At 40.4% G+C, this 20040-nt stretch overlaps 1 protein-coding gene across 4 annotated transcripts in view; it reads left to right on the forward strand.

The window, feature by feature from the left end:
* Positions 1 to 20040, forward strand: part of LOC118403912 (diacylglycerol kinase beta-like) — a 79015-nt gene that overhangs the window by 14874 nt on the left and 44101 nt on the right. For 3 of the 4 annotated variants that reach the window (XM_035802778.1, XM_035802776.1, XM_035802779.1), the window contains exons 2-4: positions 4727 to 4879; positions 11098 to 11168; positions 12473 to 12647. In XM_035802778.1, coding sequence (XP_035658671.1) covers positions 4816 to 4879; positions 11098 to 11168; positions 12473 to 12647 — 310 coding nt within the window. In that variant the 5' untranslated portion in view covers positions 4727 to 4815. Of the gene's footprint in view, positions 1 to 4654; positions 4880 to 11097; positions 11169 to 12472; positions 12648 to 20040 lie in introns of those variants that run through there. The other variant, XM_035802777.1, reaches the window with a different exon arrangement.

A 20040-nucleotide genomic window follows, 5' to 3' on the forward strand; every position in this document is an offset into this window, starting at 1 on the left:
GAATTTTTGTAGATATAGTGGGCATTCGCTAAAAAGACTTTCTGTGCTGGGCGTTCGCTAAAAAGACCATTGAAAATCGTCAACTTTGATTTATGTCACTTCGGGTCAATGGATGGACTTGAAACTCAGGATTAATGCATGGGAGCACAACGTGGACATATTCCAAGCAAAAAAAATGAGATTCGTGTAGCGCGGACTTCTCTAGAGTGGGCGTTTGTGGGCATTCGCTAAAAAGACCCTCCCCTAAGATGGTACCCGCCCCAAGATGGCATGGATTTTTTGCTGATCTTATTATGCATAAGTATGCTGTGTTTGTTGCCACTGACTATGGTGATTAAAAAGGTAAATAAACCAGGTCCATGCACACAGCTGTTACATGTATTTGTATTCGAAATACACTTTAACATATTCACTTCATGTTTATTTTTGAAAAACAGAATGCTAACAATAATGTTGGTTGTGCCGTATCTCTGCTGTCACTGGTCACTGCATATTGGGGGCTCATGCCGCTAAACATACAACCTCTACCAAGCAGTCACACAACTGCCTTACATATAGGAAATATAGCTCCATAAAACACGACGAATTTGAGTCTTCATTTGTTGAGTAGAAAACCAACCGTAGGAATTATCTTTCAAAGCAACCTAAACATCGCCACCATCTTCCTGCCACAGGAGTGGCCGTGAAGGTGGCAGACAAGAGAACACTCCAAGATATGTTACACTCTAACAAATAATAAAATTAAACTTCATAGAGAGCTGTCAAAGATACTTCCCGATACATACTGTTTAGACACATTTCTTCATTATGTGGGCGAAGCCACACATATAGTTTTCTTACAAGTATTTCACCGGAAATCAGAAACAAATGGAAGCCTCCATGTACTCCATGTTTCAAGCTTTTTGATTGGCCTAAAGTCGCACTTTCTCGGTTGTACATCAGAGGTGAACCTATCAACGCGCAGGACACAATCGGCATCCATTTTGATAATAGCCAATCAAAACTCAGAAAAATTGAAGCTGTTAGCAAATACTCCGCGTTCCCAGCTTTTTGATTGGCCTAAATTCAGACTGTCTCGGGTGTACGTCAGAGCTGGACCTATCAACGCAGAGAACACAAAATGTCATTCGGCATCCAGTTTTATAATAGCAGCTGAGACGCGGCAGTAAATCGGCCATGCATTCGACCAAACAGGCGCTCAAGGAAGAAGTTGCCCGCCACGGAATGAACAAGATTGATAAATTTGCACAGAAAAACATTATCTTCAGAAAATGGGACCTTGGAATCTTGGAAATTAAACAGTGAACGGACGTGTTCAAGCTACGCATTGCATTTGTATACAATTACCTGTTAAAATGCCGGAAATAACGTTACGGCAAGCTTGGCCGAATGGCTAAAGCACCAGCTACGTTTGCGCTTTTTTTCGCTAGGTCAACCCTGGTTCGATTCCGGGCGGGAACAACTTTCTTTTAGTTGTCCTTTTTTTTTTCTTTTTTGATATTTACAACAATTTTATCTTGCAAACAGAGCATCGTTCAGTTTACACGCCTTTTTATTTATTTTTTAATTGCCCTCAAAAGACGGCGTTTAAAAACGGTCGGACGGTCCATGTGGGGAGGGGGGCTCGTCAACGCCTCGGACCATACGGGCAGCCAAATACTGTATCGTCGATGTCTGTCGCCTGCGTCGTTAAGTCAAATTTGGAATGGAGGCTACGGTACGGTACCGGACCTGAACCTGATCATGAATTTCAGCTTTATAATTAATTGCTACACAGCACAACCCGTGACGTCAGGTAAAGGCCGAGAATAGGGGTGAACCGAGAATACGGGGCACCTAATGGCAATTACTATTGTGTGTAAGATAGTTTGACTTAAACTTCAAAAAAGGCCACGGGAAAGACTTGCTGCATTTTCGCGAAAATGTTGTCATTCTAGTTGTTTCTTTTCTTGCGATTTTTCCTTTCTTTTCCCTTCGCCCACATCCTGCATTTTTTCAAAAATGTTGCCTTTCTAGTTATGGCTTGTTTTCCCTCTTCTTCTTAGGTATACTGAGTTTTGTTGATGTTGGCGGTGTCGTTTTTTATGTCTTCCCAAAGAAGACATTGTTTTTGTAGTTGTTATTTTCCTTCCAACTTTTTCTGTTTTTCGTCAGTAGCCATTCAAAACTCAGAATTGGAAATGATGTCATCAACAATGTTGATAATTGTCTGGTACATAGCATTTGTGTGTCCCTCATTCTGATTGTACGTTTGCGTACGAGTAGTGAATGTACGCTTTTTATTCATTTTGCCATGCTTGCCTTCAGTTTTTTTACATACTGATAGGACACGATACATTATGATAATATGTAATTAACTGTAAATACTCAAGGTTTGAAATGTACAACAATTGAACAGTTGAGTGTGTTTTTAGTCTGGCATTCACAGTCCAGCCCGTGACAATTCCAGTCCCCGTGATCGATGCCTGCCTACGTTACCGTGACTGTAGGCCTGGCTCAAACATTATAATCATGTCTTCCCCGAAAATTTAAACGCTGAGGTAAGATAGTTTTTAATCGTAAAAGTTACTTACAATTCGTAAAGTTAGTTGGTTTCAGATATATTACAATATACATTCTAAGGAACAGTTTCATGTATCGTTTTTCTACTTTTGACTAAAATCAGCAGGATGACGAGAATTTAGATGGTGTGTAATGTGCGCCCACAAATGGCGGACATTTTTGATTGTAAAAAAATCACATGAGACATGAGACGAGAAGTACATACATGTATAGTCCCAATTTTACTGTCAAAAGAAAGCTAAAATGTCATGAAATTGAATTCTTATCTCTCTGTACTTAAATTTATCCCTAACTTCTGACGAGAGTAGAATTTAAAAAGCCTACAAAGTTTCGGCATAATGTCTGGCGTAGCACAAAATCGGAAGGTACATACACAAAAACATCTCACAGTGTTTGCTGCCTGTAAGTTAGTGTAATGCTCAGGGCGAAGGGGTTATGAACGGTATTAATGCATTTCTTATCCAAGTATGTTCTTCAGATGAATGATCATGAGTTGAAAAGTCATTCATCAAAACTTGACCACTCTCTGGCAACTAGCAATGGAGCGCCGTGAGCTTGAGCGCATGACAAAGCATCCCATGTTAGGGCACCTGACTAGAGAGTACAGAGCACAAATAGTTATAAGTTACAGTAAAATTTTTATAACAATGTAGGGCTCGAAATACTGGGTGCATGTGCACCTTGGTGCCCCCCAAAATGTGTGTACTGATGCAAAAAATATTTTTGTAGGTTTAATTATGTAAAGTAGTACTTGTATACTATACTATACCAATTTTGTGTATTTTCTTAACTTTTGATTTCTGCGACCACATTGTCATGATCTCAAGTTTGTCTTTACAATTCCCGATTTTCCCGGTAGCTGCGTGAAAATGCCCAAGCAAGTTGAAGCTTTGTTTTGAATTAGGACATTCTAGTACTCAACATTTTTGTATATCATGTGGTGCACCCAAAAATTTCACCCAAATTTCTAGGTTGGGTGTACCAGTGCACCTAATCCCAAAAATGAATTTCTAGCCCCGCAATGTATAAAATGTATCTGGATGTTGAAAATCTATGACAAGAAAAATTTGATATGACAGATGAAGTATGTACATCTTTGACTTTGACTTGATTGACGATGAGATTTATTAGTTACAATCCTAATCTTATTTTTGCATGACTAATTATTTTTGCCAGTCTTTAGTTCTTGCTGTTATAGGTTTATAACCATAGGCAAAACATGTCCATTGTGTATACTATAGATACCAGCTCATCTCTTGATTGGAAAATCTTGATTCTATGTACCCTTGTTTCTTGAAGTTCCACAGTCTGTTTTAATTTGTGTGGTAAGATGATGCAAATGTATGTTCATTTTGTTATTCAATTATCATCCTTTACTAGCAAGTACATGTATGTTCCACCTCTCAGGGCCATGCAAGGAGCTCACCAGTTCCTTTGTGCAAGATTCCCTACATGAGGCCCCCTCAAATAAAGGATGTGTGCTGAATTCATGACTTGGCATTGTGAATATGCTTCTCTATGGAACTCCCAACTCCATACACATTATCACATTTGTTCCTTATAGCCTCACTTTTTTAATTGCAATGTTGACATTATGTAAGGAGAGGATATTCACAATTGCAATGGAAAGGAATAAGTGATGAAAATGAGGGTCTCCTCCCACATGGATTGTATCATCATAAATTAGGAGCTTCAAGGTTTTCAGGAGGTGCGTTGCATGGAAGAGGGATGTTCCTGTTCCAAAAGATGTTGCATTTTTTGTCCCTCATTTTAGTGTCTTGTATTTTGCTGCAGTATGTGATTGAAAGCATTAAACGGGCAGTGCCTCAGGTAGCCTGTACCATATGTACCCCCTTATTTTACATACTTAAGGGGCCTCCCTGTATTATTTAGTGTGCAGTATTTGTAGGATGACCAGAGGTTTGTGTGTGTGTGTTGCCTGAATAGGTCCTGTGGTGTGACAATTGGCTGGCCCACATTCATCTGGAATATTATGCTGATGTGGCAGGTCCTGTCCAGGAGTGTGTGAATATGTATCTGTTGAATTTGCCCATTAGGCATGTCACAAATTGTAATGAAGGCAGGATGTGTGGGCGGTGGTGCCTGAGCTGAATGCTTGATGATGCAGCGGAGTGATGTGCTGTGTTTTTCCTCCTCCTGACAGCCATGTTGAGGAGGCACCCCTACCCCGTGTGACACTGCAGCGGATGAGCCAGGTCAGCCCTGATCTGCCGTGTGCACAACAGGACCATCATGTCATTCCGGTGGGAGACGCTGAGCCCAGCAGAGTTCCACCAGCTTCAGGAGTACACCTCCTGTGAGTATAGACCAGACGTCTTCTCTCCCCTCCATACTCCACAGCAGGTGGATCAGCAAACCCACGGGAGACATGCCAGGCACTGGCTACTCCTGCGTACTGGGTTTGGATAGCCCACAGAAATGGGTCCATTTTCTCTGGATGGGTTGGTGCGGGTTTGGATAGAGCTCAGGATAATTGAAAGGGTGTTTTGCAATTTTTTATTTGACATTTTTGGTTGCTGTGAATCCAGTTAAAGGGAGTGGGCCCATGGTCGGACGGTGACTGTGGGCAGCTGTGATGAGCCAAACCATATTCTTTGTGAATATTAATGTTACTGTTGGCTCTAGGCAAGGAAAAATGGCCCTCCTCAGCATAAATGTAATTACCTTTAGTAGGACACCTGGCCTTTCAAAATATGCTGTAGGTCAACCTGGTGTACTTATGTTTAATGGATAGGGTCTGGGTGCCAGAGTACATAGCCATGTTTTTTTTCTGCACACTGCTCGTTTGATTTATTCAATCTTACCTGCAAGATTCTGCTTTCAGATTAGCTTGTTTATAAAGGATTATTTTTAGATGTCAAATGTTGTTAAATGTTGAAGCTATCATGATATTAATTACTGGTTGGATTATTCAATGATTGTGTCTGTATAAGAATAGCTTAGAGTGGGTTAGTAAATACATGAAATTCAATGTGTCTAAATAGTAATGTGTGATGTACTCATGGCATTGATAAAGCCCTGGTCACAAAGTGCGTACAATGTCATTGCGATAGCATATTCCGCATATCTCACGATGATCGCAGTGAATCGCAACTAAACTGTTATCAAAGTCAGCCATTGCAGAGCATCGGATGTTGTTCAATTTCTCACTCGTGCCTCTTCCTGAATAGTCGTCTGAATGCTTTTGTGCTTCTTTAACCAACCAAATGTGGACCTAGCTGTGAAGACCAGACTGAGTCTATAATGTATTTCACTGTAGAAAAAAATTAAAAGAAACTATCAGAAGATGAGTCATACAACCAAATGAAGGTGTAAATGAAACAATAGTACTGGTATGGTTATCCCTTTTTGCCGGCTCTTTGAGTCAGGCTATTCCCGAAATAATGAATTAAATGTGCTTATTTTCTGATGATATGGTATCAAGAAAAAATGTCATCAGAAGAAAAATTATACCAGTAGCCCCCCCCCCCCCAATGAGCCCGACCCTGCCCATCTCTTCAAGTTGTTGCAATAGATATGGTCATTATAAAGTGACCCAAGACCGACGAAAGCTGAGATCTGATCAGATGTAATTATGAACCCACGTGTATGTATCAAAGAATTGCATGCATGACCTGTGCGTGATACTGAATCTGCCACGTGGAAAACTTAGCCTTGCAAGCAGGCTCTCTACGGGCGTGCTGTTCTCTGATTGCTACTGTGTTATGATTGTTTCACTTTTCGTCAAGATCGGTAATATCAGGGAAAACTGAAACCATCACAACATGCTAAAAATGTATGAATCTTCAATGTCATCAGTAGAAAAAATGACCATAATTAAGACTGCTATGGGGGCAAGTAAATCGTACAACGATGGAGAAACTTTGAACATGTTTAAAATCCATTTCAGCTCTATTTTTCGTCATCAGAGGCTCCCCGATTTACTATGATTTACCTGCAATTAACACAGGTGTGCTCTTATTACCCCATCGTACAATGTCCTATCATCTTTGTGACCACGGCTTTATATATTCAAACTATAGCTTCTGATTCTTCTCTAACTTGCAAGGTTCTGCGCTTATACATGTACTGCGCATAAAACCTCTGTCGCAGTAAATCGTACACGCTTTGTGACTGAGGCTTTAGGGAGAGACCCAGTCATTGTTAGAACTGTCTCCCTGCATGATAGTTAAGGCCTCGGCAATCGTCATTTCCACCATTTGTTGCTATTAACTGACAAAATTGATGACCATTCCGTCATCGTATGTCAGACATAATGGGGGGGGGGGTTATCATGAAAAAGAAGATATAAGCTGAAATCATGTCAGGTTATCCCAGGTACCCTACCTGTACCTGTGTCCGAGACTGCCCAAATGTGCTGAATATGAAAAGTTGTGAAGAGAATGAATGGTGTTTGTGGAGCATTCCTACTGGTCTCAAAAATACTGTCTGACATAAAGATTGCACGCTCATGCAGGGTGTCAGCCTTTTGAATGCCCATTTGGCCACTACGTTATATGAAATGGCCACTAACACCCCCTTATGCCTCTTCAGAAGTCAGTGAATGGTGCTTCATGCAATTGAGATTTCCAAAAATATCAGCTGTACATATTGTTCAAGATACTAACACTACAGTATATAATGTCAAAAATCATTTTGAAAATTGATAGTGTAACTGGAAAGGCCACATTTTCGTGAAAATGCAGCAAGTCTTCCCTGTGGCCTTTAGTCAAGCTACTCCAAGGCACAATTACAATACCATTAGGTGCCCCCTATAGTAGTGCTGTGTTAGCTGAAATTCATGATCAGTTTCAGGTCTGGACTCGAGTCCAGAGATTCAGGTTCAGGTCAGGTAGCCTCCAAATTTGACCAACACCACGCACGGTAGATGTTGATATTTGAGCCAGTGTGCTGGTGTTGGCGCTCCCCCTCCCCACAGACCGTCAATCGAAGTGCCCCATGCATTGGGATGTCATTTTTAAAAATTAAAAAATTAAAAATAGAAAAAGCAGAGTGTCAAAGTTACAATGCCCTGTTCCCAAGATGAAAACGTTGCATATACAAGATACTTGTTTATTTGTTTATTAAAATTCACCACACAAGTGGAAGGGGCGGGGGAACAGGTGGTGACACCTTTACTGGCCCTCGCCGCGACATAAAAATACAATAAATACAGCAGATTAAGATTAACACTAAACGACATAAACAATCAATCAGACTACCGAGCCCTTAAATCCTGGCAGGAGGCGCACTTACATGCAGTGGACCAGGTACAGAGGTTAAAGGATACAAAGTGACTTCTGAATCTATCAACAGTAGATTTCACAAGTAGCTGTTTGAAAGACAATAGGTCGGAATGGTGCGACGGCACAGCTGCTATGCTGCGAACTGTGACATCAAGCTTGTTCCATTCGGTAACTAACCGTGGTACGTATGACATAGCAAATGTAGATGTTTTACAGCGACATGGCATCAGCATGAACGACCGACTTCTCCTTGTTGGTCTAGCAGAAAATGATACATAGTTAGACAGGTCCAAATCATTCATGTTGGCTAGGGACTTAACAAATAACATGATATCAGCGATCTCTCTCCTGTATGAGAGAGGTAACATGTTGAGGCACAGTAATCTATCTCTATAGTCAAGATCACCGGCATTTACATTGTCATTGGCACGCAGAATGAACTTAGTCGCCCGCCTCTGCACGCCTTCCAACAGGTACATGTGATTACGTGACAGTGGAGACCACACAGGGCAACAATACTCAAGTACTGAGCTAACAAGTGAAACATACAATGCCTTGCGCACCTCCAGGCTGGAATCAAAGCCTACTGTGCGTATGATAAATCCAACCATAGAATTGGCTTTCTTTACAATGTTTACTATATGGCTGTTCCACAACAAGAACTGGGCAAGAACTCCCAGGTCATTCATACTACTGACTGTGGACAGTGCAATGTCAGACATATAGCATGCAAAGGTTATTGGGCTCTTGGAGCAAGTCAAACGGAGCACCTTGCACTTCGAGGGGTGGAATGACATACCCCACCGAAGGCTCCAGTCATACATAGACGAAATATCGGCCTGTAGTTTATGACAGTCATCTAGGTTGCGAATCTCTCTATAGCATTTCGAATCGTCAGCAAACAATGCTACAATGGAGTTCTTTGCAGTGCTAGGTAAGTCATTAATATACAGCAAAAATAACATTGGGCCTAGAATCGAGCCCTGTGGTACACCGGAGGTAACGGGTAACCACTCTGAGTGACTGCCTTCAACCACCACTCGCTGCTTTTGGTCAGTATTAGGTACGAGGTAAACATTTCTTAACAGTTCCACGGCCCCATACCTTCGCCAAACGATCTTAACCTTTACCACTGGTGTATTAGTTATGTTTGTCAATGCTTCAACTCGATAAAGAGTATAAATATGTCTTTATGTAAACTATGTAGTTATGTTTGTCATTAATTATGCAAATAAAGGCCTCATTTGCATAAATTATATTAGTTGATCATCTCCTCCCCAAAATAACAGATGTACGAAATCTATGGTAAGAAAGAAGGTATTCATTGCATTTCTGGTAATTTAACGAGGTCCTCATTTGCATAATTAATGTTCAATGATGTATACCTGTACATAACTTACAAAAGCCACAAGTAAGAAAATCCTTTCATTTACCACAATCGGATTATAGCATTTTTCACGTGAACCTACACCAGCTTGATGATTGCATGCACAACCACTAAGCCATGTGCCTTTGCATTACGTAATTATGGTGATTTTTTATTATAAAATAGGCAGTGACTGCCTGTGGTTCACGGTAATTGTTGGAGTGTGAAGGCTGGAGTAAAAACACACTCCACTGTTCAATTGTTGTACGTTCTAAACCTTGAGTATACAATTAATTATGTTTTCCCAAAGGTGAAAACATACATATTGTTTTTGCTTGCCTCCTAAAAAGTGGGGGCTATAACATGCTCTCTACATTTCCAGCTTTTTGATTGGCCACAAGTCTGCCTTTCTCGGGGACATGTCACTGGTGAACGTATCAGTGTGCACGACACAAAACGCTTTCTCAAACCGGGATCTCAGATAACAAACCTTAGGCTGTGAAATGCAGCTTTTTGATTGGCCCAAAGTCTAAGTTTGTCATGATGGATACATCACAGGTAAACCAATAAGCACACAGGACGCAAACTGTCAATCATCCTCAAGCCGCCCTGTGCAACCTACGTATACGTTGATAAGATAAAAAATTGCCATTACGTAACGCAGATTGAAGTAGCTCAGTGGAAGAGCATGCGACTATAAAGATGAAAGACGCAGGTTCACGTACGTTTGACACTTGGCTTTAAAAAATTTTTTTTCACTTGCACTCAAGATGTCTCAACATGTGGGTGGGGAGGGGGGCATGACAATTCCAGCACACTGGCTCAAATTTCAACGATGTCTGCCACGCGCAGTGTTGGTCAAATTTGGAGGCTACCGGACCTGTTCTGTGCCAGTGGCTTGAAACAAAGCTAGAGGGAAAACATTTTGCATTTTTGCAAAAAATGTGGCCCTTCTAGTTTAATATATTTTTTCAATGTATTGTATACTATGTAAATAAACTGAAGGCAAGCATGGCAAAATGAATAAAAAGCGTACATTCACTACGCGTACGCAAATCACAATCAGAATGAGGGGGGCAAACATTGTATGTGCCAGACGATTTTGAACACTATTGATGACGTCATTTCCAATTCTGCGTTTTGATTGGCTAAAGGTGTAAAACGGCCACAGAAACAGAAAGCCTACTTGCAATTGGGAAGACTTAATGAAATGTTCATACGTGGCCAGATCAATACAATTGCAGCGTCACTGAGAAATAAGGTCAACAACTCAAATTCTTGGGCTTAACCATTGTACAAATGTATAATCTTTTAGCAAAATCCATCAATCATTGCAGCCATTACTTCCCAGTTGATGTCCAATTAAAAAATCAGTTGGTAATATAAGTGATGACAAAAACAAGGATGAACTGTACTGTATATGTGATCCCAATTGTCATGACATCTGTGAAGACATTCAATTTGTCAAAGTATTTCAGCTAGAAAGAAGTTGATATCACTTTCAGGAAAACAATCTGAACCACACACCTACAACGTACGCAGCTGAATTGTCCATTTCCCCCCCATTCTCTGACCCTGACATTACTGGGTGTTGCCTGCAAATTAATGGTTATAATTAATGATAGTGATTTGAATCTATAGACATTTCATAAAAGGCTACTTTTTAAATTTGCTCCAAAATTTGAGTAATGCACCTTATTTCTGGGTGATGCTACAAACATTGTACTCTCTGGATGAAGTACATGCTCAGTCAGGTATTAATCATACTATTGATAGTACTATTTTCAAGCAACTATTGACAAAACTTCAATATGGGTGATGTTAAGAAATCTTTGGTCTAGAAGTCCAATCTCTCTTTCTCTCTCTCTCTCCCTCTGTTTAATATATATTTTGACTTGAGTCAAACATTATTTTCTCTCACAGATTCCACTAAGAAGCTGAAGGATGTATTGGAGGAGTTCCATGGTGCAGATCACAGCTACAACCCAGAGGAGGTGAAAATCAGCATTGTTATTATTGTTACCTGCATTTTCATGCAGGTATAGTTTTAACTTTCGTCTGAGTGTTTTGGTGCACTTCCGGCGATATATCTCCAGATCCCATCATGTTATTGCGATGATATTTGGTGCGTGGGTTGGTGGTGGTTGACAGACGGTCAGGTTTAATTTTGGTACTACTGTATGTGTGTTTATGAGATTCCCAACATATGCAAACTCATGCAGTGCTGCTACTTTTACTTCACCTGAAGAGAGTTAAGTAGTGTTTGGGGCTAACCTTGTGATTCAATGTGCGTTATCTTCCAATAATGAATGTTCAACTTGAAGGATTACTCAGAAGCTACATTGTAATTACAATTGGCAATCCAAAGTGTTTCATGATCATCTCTTTGAGTCATCAGTCACTCAAAGTAGCAGTGCAACACCTTACTGGGATACGTATGGGTAACTGTTCATGTAAGTTCAACCATACAAGTTGTGTGTAGGATTTTCTGTAGACCCTCCTTCTCATTGAAATGTGACACAAATAGAGATTTTAGGTTCGAAAAAATTAATCACCTCATTTTCGCCTCAAACCTACAACTAGGTAAATCCCTCAATTAACAAAAGCCAAAAATTAAACACAAAATGACAATTGATTTTTTTTTACCCAATGGCATGCAATGGTTAAATATTGCGACAGGTAAAGTGGTCATGCTCTACAAATAACAGTCAACAATCCTTTCCTGTTTCTTCAGAAAGCCCCCAAAACATATCACAAAAACGGTTAATATTTCTATTCTTATACATATCTAATATGAATGTTGCAACTGTCTTACTCGTGGTGTTAACATTTGTTTCCAAATTTTGTGACAGGCATAAACCATGTTGCACAGTCTCCAAGGTGTTTTTTTGGAAAACTCCAGCAGTGTTGTGGGAAAATGAAGAAGTAGTAGTGTTGCCTATAATTGCCTCCATATCCAGTTATTAAGGGAGGTACATGTAGGCTCTGGAACACAATTTGGCGCAACATGAGACACGATAGTACCATACAGGGGTGCAACGCAAATGTGCCAGGAAGTTTATAATGACTACTTTGTATACTAAGAAGTATTATATAGGAGGCCTTATACACCATTGGACTTCAGCCATCACTTAACAGATCTAGAAACAGGGGGATTTTTGACTGGTGGTCTGATCACTTATTGTCTTACATGTACAAATGTACATGGTAATATTTAACTAGTATGACACAGTAAGTAGCTTGAATCCACTGAGAATCTAATGACCAGCTTTAAAAAAGAATATGCTGTTCATTTCAGACTGTAGACTATGAAGGCTTCCAAAGATTCATGGGTATGTATCTGGAAGCAGACATTGGTGAGGACCTGTGTCGGCACCTGTTTCAGTCCTTCCAGAAGAAACCACGACAAGCACAGCAGAATCCACCCAGCAACTGCAGCAGTTTGGAGCGGGCTTTGAAGCGCGATGTTACAGGTGGGTAGAATCAGCTTGTTTCACATTACTGAACACGACAGGAATCTAGCTAGTGGATGTAGGGTAACAGGCCACCATGTCATTATTTGTGATCACTTACACTAAATTGAGGACCATTAGCTTATTTTCAGCTTGCGTAATTATGGCACTTTGCTCTAATGATGTCAGATCAAATGTCAAAATGTTGGTTTGACCCTCCAAGGCCAACTTTTTTTTACCTTAGGCCAAACTAATTTGATTTGTTGATGCTCTGATTTTCTCAGAAAAACATTGGAGCTACAGGGCAAAAAAAAAAATATATATTCTATAAATTTTACACAACATGACTTACCAACGTACTAATAAGATTAGGGGTGGGTACTGGTTAAAAAAATTGGTGCAGGTACAGTCCAGGTCCAGAAGACCATGTTAAGGTCCTGACCTGTACCTGGACCTGATTGTATGTGAAAACTTGTGAATTGGCGATACTCAAAACAATGGTCCTTCTTGCTAAAAAGGAATTTGTTTGGTTTCGTATCTGACTTTCACTGACATTTTAAAGTCCTGTCTTCATGTAAGTAACACTAAAACTGTCACTATTAGGTAACACCAAGTTTGACTGTGGAGACTTGCAAAATGACTATATCAACTCTACTTTGCTGTTGTTACTTTCTTGGACCGTTAAGCCCCACAACGCTTTAATGCCAGCCGTATAATCTGTCCATTTGTGGTCCATTTTCGGACCAAAGTCCTGTCGACAGATTTTTTTCAGTTCCATTTTTTCTGGACTTCTTTACCGCTACCTACCCCAAAACAAGATTATTCAAATATTCAGCTTGTTTCCATTGCACATTTCATGCAATGAATCACTTTCTTAGATGTAGTACTATTTTCCAACCATCATTCTATGATCACTAATGCCAATATTATGATTAAATCATATTATACTTCCATTTATGAACTGTACATTTTTTAAAACCTTTATTTAGCCTTGATTTACGTACAAGCCCTTTGGCCTGAGCCGGTTCAAGGTTTGGAGGAAGTCAAGAGGTCTTCCATTATGCATAGTTATTTACAATTATAGTTTTAATACAAACTTGCTTCCTGTGTTGGCATCTGATGATGTCCTCGACCGACCGACCGAATACAAACATTTGCTATTCCATAATCATAGTGAGTCCATAGTTACAATTGTGTTTTGTAACTTTGTTCTTCAAAGTTATTACTGAGTTTGCCTCTCGCAAGTTTGGTCTTAAACTAATTCCATCGCATTGCACCTGAGTAGGATATTAATCTTTTTCCTACGAACCATTGGTACAACAAGTTTGACTCTCTTTGCCGTGTTGTTCTAGCTGCCCTGTCTCTACAGTACTACAGTAACAGTAGGTGAACATGTCTCTCATGTAGGTTGGCAATAGGTTATCGAGAACCTTGTACGTCAGCAGTGTCTTTTGGTGTTTGTGTATAGATTTGATTATGTGTGTATACTAATCTGAAAACATGTATTCAATCAACCATGCATAGAGACATGTGGCTCTAGTGTCCAGATAACAAAAATACACAACAATTTTATTAGGGACCGTACGGCGTTTAGTGAGGGGAGAGGGCCAGTCGCCAGAGGTTCGGGTAAAACATTTTTTGCTAGGCCCTCCCCCCAGGTAATTTTTTTTTTGCTAGGCCCTCCCCCCAAGTCAAAATTTTTTTGCTTGGCCCTCCCCCCTCCTATCAACTTTGAAAAAAATATTCAAGACGCCAATAAAACACTGCGCTCCCATTGGAAATGTGCTTTGCGTCATACTTTTTCATGATTTTCATCGAGAAGCAGAACTTTTACCTCTAGTAAAAAAAGGAAAACAGAATTGCTCAAAATATCTGCTTAATAGAGGGATAAATATCTGCTTCATAGAGGCATAAATATTTGCTTTATAGAAGCTATTTCATTGTTTTGATATTAGAACAACACCTAAAAAGCATTTGTATCAGGATTTCTAGTAGATTTGCACCATGAAGCGGCGCGCGCCCCGCTCCCTAAATTTACATTTTGCAAGCTCGCGGGCCAGAGCGGCTTGACGGAAACTATTTTCAATTTACATATATTTTGGACTTTTTCTTGGTTCTGTGGTGGTAATAACTTACGGTTAATCGGTGGAGGGGGGGGGGAAATGAAAACCAAAACGACAGCACGATTCGACTAACCAAAACTGTAGTGGGGAGGGGGGCGCCGATGCGTGACGCTGATTTTCCCACGGCGGGGTAGACCGGTCGCCTCTCTCTAGCCGCCGGCGGGCGTGAGAACGCAGACTTGCAGGAGATCTTTTAGAAATGCCACGCTTTTTTGCCACGATTTCCTGCATTGCTTTTTTATGGGAAAATTTGCTGGTTAGATGACATTTCTATGAAAAAAATACGAGGGTTTCAAGTTTTTGAGAACGACGTTCCATGTCCGGCGCCAAAGGCACGAAGAATCGCAAGGTAGGTCCGGGAAAATTTTGAAATCTTGACCCTCTTAAAAGCTATTTCCTTCAGTTTGAGGGAAATATTTTGCTGACAAACAAAGCTAACTTTAATGGCATTTCAATTTAGAAATACAAAAAACATCGAGCAGATTAAAATGGGACTGAGCAGAGCACTTGGGACTAATGCTTGTAGCCTTTCACAAACTACACCTATATATCAGATATTTTGTGAAAATGTTCCTTGTTACCCAACGGATCATTATACCCCCCAGTGGGAGTCTTCATGCTTCATTGAATATAGAAAAATCCCGGGATTTATCCCGGGATTTTTTTTTTGTCCCGGGATTTTAAAAAAAATCCCGGGTTTTTCTTTGAAAAAACCCGGGATTTTTTTGGGGTGCCCAAATAAAATCCCGGGTTTTTCTTTTAAAAACCCGGGATTTTTTTGAATGCCCTGATAAAATCCTGGGTTTTTAAAAGAAAAAAACACTATATTATCAGAATATATGTTAAGAATGGTAAGTTGAGTCATTATCAATAACACTGAAGGTAGCAGGCACGTTTTACCTGGGTTTTACCTGGGTTACAGACTCGGGTCTATATCAGAACCACTGCATGTCAAGGTTTACATCATATTGTTGTGACTTCAGTGATTACTTAGCAGAATGCTACTGATGATAATAGTCATAAGTTGATGTAAGGAGGGATGCAGATGTGTGGTTATCATTGTGAAAAGGTATACGTAGTATTGTTTGAACTTAAAGAAAGTACAGAAAACGTGTCCTGATTCATATTCTTATGTGCAAAATGTGTGACACAGGTCTGTATCAACAAGTTCTGGTGCTGAAACTGTGTTCCACACACGCACGCACGTCGTAGAATAGGTAATTGCTATTAGGTAAGTATCCGTAAGGGCGCAGTCACATAGGTCCTGCGATTGTTGTATGATTTTGATGCCATGGGATTTTCAAGCAGGTTGTGCCAGAACTAACCACTGACATGGATCAAAAACAGCATTTTGTGTACCAAGAAAGTTGATACATGTACGTACATTTTTGTCCGGCCAAATGCCTTTAGTTAGCGATCGTACAGCGATCGCACGAGCTATATGTGACCGTGCCTTAATACGAGATCACAGGAATTCCGCTTTACTCTGTAGCGGGCCTGACGTATGTTTGTTGTATGACGTCTCTGCAAATAAGTAAATGAACTATAACCTTGTCATCATTCAGCCTAGTTGGTCATTATCTCCTGCCTGCGAACAATGTACAAAGACTATGAAATTGCAAGACACAGGTGACAATTAATTGTTATATTTTCTTATTCGTTTTCAATCTTGGAATCTCTGAGCAGCCTGTGCGGACAAAGATGTCACATTGGCCGTAGAAGAACTAAGCACGACAATTGTACACGGTAAAATGCATGGCAACAAGTATTACACCAAGTACAAAATATAGGTCATCATCATCGGTCGACGTGCTTACACACAACGGGGTTATACCGCCCCTTACGGAGTGACATACCATTTCGTATGGCTAATTACAAGATGGGGATGTGCCAGTTGTCCCGTTCAGGTGAATGATGTAAATCACTGTGTAGCTGATACGAGGCAGAGGTTCGCCAGGCCTCCATCCTGGTGATTTGCAGTGAATCACCAACTCCAGACAGCAGGATTTGCACCATCGCACACCGCACGTTTGGTGGGTTCAAGTGCGCGGGGTGTTGCTCTCCTTAAACACAGGACCTTCATTTAACGTTCTGAGGGACAGCCGTAGCCGAAGTTAGGTACTCATTTTCATCTGAGTAAAGTGAGGAAAGCCGCGTAAAGTGCCTTTCCCATGGGCACAAGATCGGTGGCACTGCAGGATTCAAACTGGAAACCTCTCAGTCCCGAGCCAAAAACACTGCTGCTGTGCCACGCGATCCCACAAAGTAGAGGTACCGGTATCAAATAAAGCTTAGCATCCTAAGTTATGTAACAATAAGGACTAACATTATTCTTTGCATTTGTTGTAGTATTGGAATGGAGTGGGCTAATCATAAGTATCGATGTTCCTTCTAATATCAAAGCAGTCCTTGTTTTGCCAATTTTTTTCATTATGTGGGTTGTGACATCTAAAGATATATACAAATCTGTTTGTAGCATCGAGTCTCTTGAAATCTGTTGTACTTTATTTGAGCAATGTGAATAATTCATTACATAAAAAAAGTGTATTTAGAAACATAGGGGGTAGCCACGTGTACTCCGACAGGAAGTGGGACTTCCTTCTAATATCAAAGCAGTCCTTGTTTTGCCTGGGCGACAGCAATTCAGACGGTTGTGACATCTAAAGATATATACAAATCTGTTTGTAGCATCGAGTCTCTTGAAATCTGTTGTACTTTATTTGAGCAATGTGAATAATTCATTACATAAAAAAAGTGTATTTAGAAACATTCCATTATAAAGTAAAATTCATCTTCTTTGGACTTTGGGCAGAATGGACAGAACCTTTGGTCAGGGGCTACATTGTATAGTATCTGCCTGTTTCTATATTCAATTTATGGCTACTGATTCTTAATTAGTTATTGCTTTGCAAATTTTAATGTTATTATATCATAAAGGTATGTTTTTTGTTCATAATATTCTTTTGATTTGCTACGTTACAGACAGTACTAGTTTTGAATCGTTTTCAATAGAACTAAACCACTCCTGTATGGATATATCTTGTTGCCGGATGCGCAGTTGGTTGGCAATGTATTCTGCTTTATAAACCTCAGGTTTTGACCATATTTGTCCAAAGCTGTGGTGATAGAGAATGTCCTCAACATGATTAATCCAGTCATGGTCGCCAGTAAATACAGTGCTGTACATGTATGTGTAAGGACCAGTCCTCAGGTAAGTTTACAAAACGGTGCCAGTACTTAATGAGCTGAATTCTAGCAAATATTATAATGGGAAAAGTTCCTAACTCTCTTCTCACGCCGTCATTAGAATATTTTGAGTGGACTCCAAGTAGAAATTTTTGAAAACGTTTGTCAAGTATCATCTCCACCCCAGTAATTATCTTGTTTACTTTCCTTGAGTAAAATACCCTGCGGGCACGGGTTCATCCCGGGAGGCGGAAATCATCACGCCCTTGTCAATCGGTCTAATGGGAGAACAATGAGCTGTTTATGGCTTTCTACAATACAATACACACTTCACATCCTCGTCCATTTTGCAACCTGTATCAAGTTTATATAGTAGTAGTAGCTGTTGATAGTACAATGACAATGACAATGACAATGATCTTTATTTGCATGACCTTGCCCATATGGGCTAAATGCAGTAGTTACATAAAACGTTGCTGTAAAGAATCTTTACAGTGTCCGTGGGAGAGACAGAACAACTAAGGCTATGCTACACTATAAGTACATCTATCGTTTACAAAATAGTCAAATATGTAATTATGCTATGTTGACTATTACTATTGTACCTAGGTTACTTTGGAGTTCCCAGTTCCCAGCGATATAGTCCATTCTGTTGATACCGTAGAAATGGAACAACACAAGTACGGCGCTCGACAAGAGTGCCAGGGAAGGAGAACTCCTAGGGAGGGAGTTTATATCATGTCCCCGCCCCTGCAATTATCTTGTTTACTTTCCTGGAGCACAACTTCACAGCCGGTGCGGCACGGGTGCGCCACGGGAGGCGGAAATCATCACGCCCCTGTCAATCGACGAATGTGTCTTGAATTGGAGTACAACGGTCTGTTTATGACTTTTCTACAGACTTCAGTTTCGGTTTCAACAGGTAAGGGTCGTGTCTCTGTTAACGTCCCTGACATTCTAGCGTTGCGCGTTTCTATTTGCACTAACTTACCAACATACACAGTCAGAGCAATACTATACCAACAAACAGTGGCGATAACGAGTATTAACCATAATTGGTACAGGGTGGGCTGCCCCAAGACTGTCCGGCCCGGGCGCGCGGGGATTAATGAAGGCCTGTGTTATCAATCAGGCGTGAAATGACCGTGCCCAAGTAAACAGTGCCATGGACTGTGGCCTGGAAAATATCAGCTGCCCATACATGTACCATAATTTATTCGTACAAAATAAGGAAATTTAGTTACAAATACAAAGTTGCACGTAAGTACTATCATGTAAGATGTAAGCCACATGTGCCACAAATCGCCGCATAGCAGGGAGTTTTTCTGAACCGAGCTCGAAGCGCGACATTAAACAGCACTTGACCATCAAAGAGACTCCAGACTAGCGAAGATTATCAAAGAAATTAATGTTACCAGCGAGAAAAATAGGAACATCTTGTGTCCCGCTATTCATTATGAACAAGGCGTATCTTATGTAATTAACGAGAGTACGAGGTCTCCTCACAAGATCTACTTCGCGATGCCTGCCTTCAACCGCCAGTTTTACCGTCAGCTGTGAAGAGGAATGGCGATCACAAGCAAACGCATCGACACCACAATTTGTCTTCTTACCGTTGTAGCGAGGAAAATGTGAATTTTCTTTTTCTTCATTTATCACAAAAAAACTTGTTTATTTTCAATACATACACTGATATACAGCCACCCTTTCATAAGTTAGTGAGAAGTTCCTTAGAAATTACGGGACTTCTCATTCTTTGTTGGTGGGGTCAAGCAGGGTTCATGTTATTGTTTTCCCTTTGCTGGGTTTGGCTGGTGGAGTAACGAAAACAATAGTTTTACTCCCCGAAACAGCCCAGATAACGACATTTTTACCGTGGGTCAAAGCTGTATATTTTATTTGCCGTGTTAGAATCTCCGACATCGAAAGACCTGTAGGAATCTATGATTTCAAAGGCCAAGTATGGACGGAGCATGTTTCACTGAACGGTCATGACTACCTGCAATTTTTTGGTTATCCGTAAATCGTCCGGTCTAGATTGGTTTTGTATTTGTATTTGTATTTTTTGCTGTGGACATGCCTGATGCTCACATGATTTGCATTTG

Source organism: Branchiostoma floridae, chromosome 16 (assembly GCF_000003815.2).
Source record: "Branchiostoma floridae strain S238N-H82 chromosome 16, Bfl_VNyyK, whole genome shotgun sequence".
Classification (NCBI taxonomy): domain Eukaryota; kingdom Metazoa; phylum Chordata; class Leptocardii; order Amphioxiformes; family Branchiostomatidae; genus Branchiostoma; species Branchiostoma floridae.